General features: G+C 37.0%; 1 protein-coding gene across 1 annotated transcript in view; it reads left to right on the forward strand.

Moving 5' to 3' along the window:
- Positions 1 to 6,384, forward strand: part of LOC106867241 (pyroglutamylated RF-amide peptide receptor) — a 173,343-nt gene that overhangs the window by 101,153 nt on the left and 65,806 nt on the right. Inside the window, exon 3 of the mRNA XM_052974678.1 lies at positions 3,748 to 3,869. Within this exon, the coding sequence (XP_052830638.1) occupies positions 3,748 to 3,869 (122 nt within the window). The remainder of the gene's footprint in view (positions 1 to 3,747; positions 3,870 to 6,384) is intronic.

The following is a 6,384-nucleotide window of genomic DNA, read 5'->3' on the forward strand; positions in this document are numbered from 1 at the left end:
TATATATATATATATATATACACATATATTTATATATCTATGTGTGTGTGTGTGTGTGTGTGTGTGTGTGTGTCTTTGTGTCTGTGTTTCTTCCCCCCGCCACACCACTTGACAACCGGTGTTGGTGTGTTTAAATCCCTGTAACTTTGCGGTTCGGCAAAAGGGATGATACAATAAACACCAGGCTTAGAAAGAATAAGTCCTGGTAGCGATTTGTTTTAATTGAAGTTAATTATAGAATGAAAATTAAACTTTATGCATTAATGGTTTAAAATCGAAGCTGGAGTATTTAATCAACCAGCAAAATAAACATGAAAATTAGTTTAATCAATCATATTTCTGTCTCTGCCTCCGTACCTGTGCGAGATTGTCAAAACACATTGACAAACTGATACACATGTTCACACCTACACACGCATACACACACACGCACGCGCGCGCACATGCACACGTATACACTCACACACGTATACACTCACACACGTATATGCACACGTATGCACAACGAGGAGAAGGGCTGCAGGCAAGACAATTCGGTGGCTTTGGAGAAAGAATTCTGACCAGTGGTTGGCATGAAATATCGTAAACTGGAAGTAGTAGATCTATAGATTTATACTATACGCAAAAATCTCTGTATCTCATGTTTGTTATACACCGCTGATCACAATGAGCTTCCAATTCTTTCTTGATCGCACTCTTCTTTTCCGTGTTGGCTGAAATAGTTTAAGTAAATAGTCTTTCTATCGTCGTTGAGGCTTTCTGACTCGCCTGTTTTTCATCTGTTGATTTCCACTTAGCAACATCACGGGTCTACCTGTTGTTGTGAACCTGACGATATGTTCGGCTCAGCGGAAATTGAGCTTTCGGTATTCTGTGATCACACTATGTGGAGGCGCAATAGCCCAGTGGTTAAGGCAGCGGACTCGCGGTCATAGGATCACGGTTTCGATTCCCAGACCGGGCGTTGTGAGTGTTTATTGAGCGAAAATACCTAAAGCTCCACGAGGCTCCGGCAGGGGATGGTGGCGAACCCCGCTGTACGCTTTCACCACAGCTTTCTCTCATTCTTACTTCCTGTTTCTGTTGTACCTGTATTTCAAAGGGTCAGCCTTGTCACACTGTGTCACGCTGAATATCCCCGAGAACTACGTTAAGGGTACACGTGTCTGTGGAGTGCTCAGCCACTTGCACGTTAATTTCACGAGCAGGCTGTTCCGTTGATCGGATCAACTGGAACCCTCGACGTCGTAAGCGACGGAGTGCCAACAACGATCACACTTATGTAAAATAACTTGGCTAACTTTAACTGGGGAACTCCTGTATTGAACAACGATTTTTTCCCGAGATTTTTCATTCTCCGTAAAGAAAAATGAAGACTTGTTTACGTTACAGAAATTTGCAGATACGTTTTGAATTTTGATTCCTGCTTCTCGCAGAGAAAAATCAGTTGAACTTTTATATTCTCTGTGACAACTATATAATTTACTTTCTTTATCATTTCTCTCATCTTTACATCGTGCAACATAAATCCCACCTTTCTATTATTACAAGCTCATGTTTCTTCCGTATTAATGTGACAAATTTTTTATATATCACACGTGCATGCGATATGCACATTGGAATTATCTCCTGAGTCTCACGGATGGACATCAAGGTATCAGAGCTGTTATTTACTGTAGATTTATATCCTTTTCTCCTGAGAAGATTACTTTTGAATTTATCATAAATGCTGTTCGTTTTATGTTTCGTAATTTCGTAAAAAACAAAAACAAAAAAGACAATATCGCAATATCTTCAAGAAGATATTACAGAATTTGGAATAATCACCGTGATATAATATCTAAAAAGACAACCATTAATTTCATTCAATCAGATTCCGATAAATTACGTTGCGGTTTTCATTTGAAGAGAATAACAACAACAACAACAACAGCAGCAACAACAACAACAACAACAACAACAACAACAACAACAACAACAACAACAACAACAACAACAACACCAGCGACAACAATAGTAGTAATACTGGTTTCAAATTTTGGGACAAGGCCAGGAAGGGACTAGGCCGATTACATCGATCTCAGTGCGTAACTAGTACTTATTTTATCGACCCTGAAAGGATGAAAGGTAAAGTCGACCTCGGTGGAATTTGAACTCAGAACGTGAAGACGGACGAAGTGCCGCTAAGCATTTTGCCCGGCTTCCTTGACAATTCTGCCAGCTCACCGCCTTAATAATAATAATAATAATAACAAAATACAAAGACCTGGAAATAGAGGTAACTCGAATGTGGAATCTAAAAACAGAAACAATTCCTATCATAGTAGGTGCCTTAGGTATAATAAAAAAATATTCAGACAAATACATAACAAAAACACCAGGACTTACAAATATATATAACATACAGAAAATTGCACTACTGGGTACTGCACACATTCTACGCAAAACACTTTCAATACAGTAAACATAAGAGCACCACAGCAAACCACAGCACATACCCAAGGCGCACAGAGCTGCGCTCGGTAGTGAAGTGAAAGCACGTTATAAAAATAAAACTACTGAACAATAATAATAATAATAATAACAGCAGCAGCAGCAACGACAGCAACAACAACAACAAAACTATTTTGTAGCCAAATGTTGCAAAATGTTTTCGTATTGTATCAACAGAAGGAAAAAAGTCTTTTAATATCAAAGTAGCTTCCGCCAAGGTCGACTTTGCTTTTCATCCTTTCGAGGTCAATAAAGCCGGTACCAGTTGAGTACTGGGGTCGATGTAATTGACTTTCACCCTCCTTTCAAATTTCTGGCCTTGTGCCAAAAATTGAAACCAATATTATATAATTAACTGTAGGGTGATGGAACTACAATCTTTAGAGTGTCGAACAAAAATGCTTTGTGGTGTTTTATCCGGCTCTTTACGTTCTGAGATTGATGTCCACCCCGCTGACGTCAACATTGCCTTTCATCTCTGCTAAATCAATAAAATAAAGTATCAATTAATCACCGTCTTAATGAAATCGACACTGCTCTGCCTCCGGTCAAAAAAGTTGGCTTTGTGCCTAAAGAATCAATTAGAGCTGATACGTAATGGATACGTGAGCTTCTATGTGGTCACTTGATCTGCAAGAAATAGCAGCCAAATCACTGTCAGTTCACTTACCAACATCGAAAAACCGAAATGTCACATCGGTCAATGGGTATACAAAACAACATGGTGGGTATGGATGGATTGGACTGATTTAGTACTAAATAATACAACAATAACAGCAGCAGCAATAGTATATATTGAGTTAATCAGGATCCTTTACGAGGTTGATTTTCTTGCTAGAAATAACAGCCAGGCCTTTCTCTAATCAGACCCTTCCATTTTAAATATAAACAGGCAGGGCACTAATTAATGTACTTCAAGATACACAATTCTTGAAAAAGAACCATGGGATAGTTACAGCTTGCATGCCTTTCATCATAGGTGTAACTTAAGATCACGTGGGTGTAAAGGACAACAACAGTAACAAAAAGAAGAACAACAATAACACATGCAACATCGAATCAGGGAGTCAGAAGCTAATCAGGGGTGGGTAGTACCGACCACTTTGGGAACCATTGATCAAATGTTTTTGCTGTTTTTTTTTATAAAGATAGTAATAAAATAAATATATGAAATAAATAAAAATAATAATGAAACAGATGATAAAATTAATTATATGAAAACTAATTAATTTTACTTTCTATTATTTTTTGCAGTGCGCAATGTTTTTTACGTTTACCTGGAAACTCGGTGAATTTATATGCAAACTGGCATATTACATGCAGAACGTATCCATGATCTGTTCTGTATTGACACTTACGGCTCTTTGCCTGGAAAGGTAAGAAACCATTATTTTGTTATTGACTACGTAACAACTCCATAACCATTATTTACGTTATTTACATTATTTACATTATTTACATTCGACGGATATTTGTCCTCATCTTTTTTGTTGGTAACATAACGTCTCGGCTGTGTGGTAAGAAGCTTCCTTCCCAACCACATGCTTCCGGGTTCAGTCCCACTGCGTAGCACCTTGGGCGAGTGTCTTCTACTATAGTCTCGGGCTGACAAAAGCGTTGTGAGTGGATTTGGTAGACGGAAACTGAAAGAAGCCCGTCGTATATATATATATATATATATATATATATATATATATATATATTTGTGTTCGTCCCCCACCATCGCTTGACAACCGGTGTTGATGTATTTACGCCCCCTTATCTTAACGGTTCAGCAAAAGAATCCAATAGAATAAATCTTGGGGTCGGATTGTTCGACTAAAGGCGTTGATCCAGCATGGCCGCTGTGAAATGACTGAAACACGTAAATGAATAAAAGAATAGCAGTCTGAAAACCAACATGGACGTTTAGGTCAAACTAACGAAAACGCTTTCGACAGGCAAAGGGTTGATTAGCGATTTGCTACAAGCTCTCTTCGTAGGCAGAGGAATCAGGAGCACTTTACCTTAGATGTATGGTAAACGAACCGCAAAACATGCCAGAGCAATCTCCTTTATTTTTCTGTATACGAAGAGAATAACGTGATGTATTTACATCTGTTTAAAGACCCACATCGAAAGACTAAAAATTCCTTTAACTACTTTAAATGTAATCCATTTATTTATTTTATATGGTATTTTGTGAACAATAGAGGCGATGGTCACAAGTTTTCCACTGACCAGTCACCAGTACAATGCATTTACAATGGCTGTTGTCACAAGACAGTATCTGTGCAATGTGCACTGAACAAATAATAATATCTATTTAAGATCGTCCAAAAGCAATGAATTATCGGTTTTCTCCTTGGTGTTCAAATCTTCCGCTAAAATACTTTGGTGCAAAAAGAGCACAGATAGTGGGAGAGAAAGAGAAAGAAAGATAGAGAGATAGAGAGAGAGAAATATGTGAACACCGAGTCGTTTAGTCGAAATACAACCAAATATAAACTTGGAAAAGTTACAGACCAGTTGGATAATGAAAAACAAAAATAAAACAATTAAAGGACGCAGCGAAGTCAGTGAATAATGTCTTTTGACAAAAGTTTAAATAGAAGAACGGAAAACAAAAAGAAGAGACAGACGTAACACACAAATATACATTAGAGAACAGGACATAAAATAAACAGCATAGGAACAAAGCACAGACACGAAATGTAAACGGCTTTTTGACTCAGACGAGACAAGTGTATGAGTTTATAGAGAAAGAATGAAAAACAGAATAAAGAAAAGAGTGACAGACACAAATAGCTTTCCTTCGTCAGCTTTAACTAAATTTCATCGTCGTTTCGAGTACCTTGTTACTACGCATGCACACACACACACACATGTACACGTACTCACACGTACACGCGTACACACGTACACACACCCAGTTTTATAGTCTTTCTGTTCGGCTTCGATCATTCACTGACTCGAAATATGATTACGAACTGTATGTGTAATCGTTGTGGCATGACGGTTCAATACTCCAGAGAAGCCATCACTTGAAAATATACGAATGTATAGATATTTCATTTGAATTTAAGCGGCTATTTGATCAAGGTGTGTGGATTAATGGTTAGGGGGTGTTCGGTGCACGATAGTAAGGACGCGGGATCGATTTCCGCCGGCGCTTTGTATCCTTCACCTAGACATTTTATTTCATATCTCTTTAGTCTACTCAGCTATGTTGCTCATGTCTGTGAAGATGAAAGGTAATGTTGACCTCGGCAGAGATTGAACACAGAACGTAAAGACAGACGTGCTAACGTTTCTGACAGCTGGCCGCCTTGGTTTACCATAACGTTAAGAAACAGTGTAACCTATCACTTTATAAAAACTGACTCGGTAGGAAACTGTACGTTTATTGCAAATTCTTCCTATTGTAGATTTTCATGTTCAAACGCTTAAAGGATTAGAGTTTTGGTCAGAAAACAGTCCTCTATACGAATAATTAATTAAAAAAACAGCAAGAATAATAACATATATATAACTACGTGCAGGTAATGGCACCCATGCATGCCGACATCTATCTATCTATCTATCTATCTATCAATTTATACATACATACATATTTACATTTATGTACGCATATGTATACACACATATGTATACGCATATGTATACATATAGACACACACACATGTATGTATATACATGTATGTATGTACATGTATATATATGTTTGTACATCTATATAGGTACATTTATATATTGATATATATATATATATAAGTACATGCATATAGATATATCTATATTTGTAAGTATATATATGTATCTATATGTGTATATATATATATATATGTATATATATATATATATATATATATATATATATATATATATATATATATATATATATATATATAT

The sequence above is a fragment of the Octopus bimaculoides genome, chromosome 19 (genome assembly GCF_001194135.2).
Source record: "Octopus bimaculoides isolate UCB-OBI-ISO-001 chromosome 19, ASM119413v2, whole genome shotgun sequence".
NCBI classification, from domain to species: domain Eukaryota; kingdom Metazoa; phylum Mollusca; class Cephalopoda; order Octopoda; family Octopodidae; genus Octopus; species Octopus bimaculoides.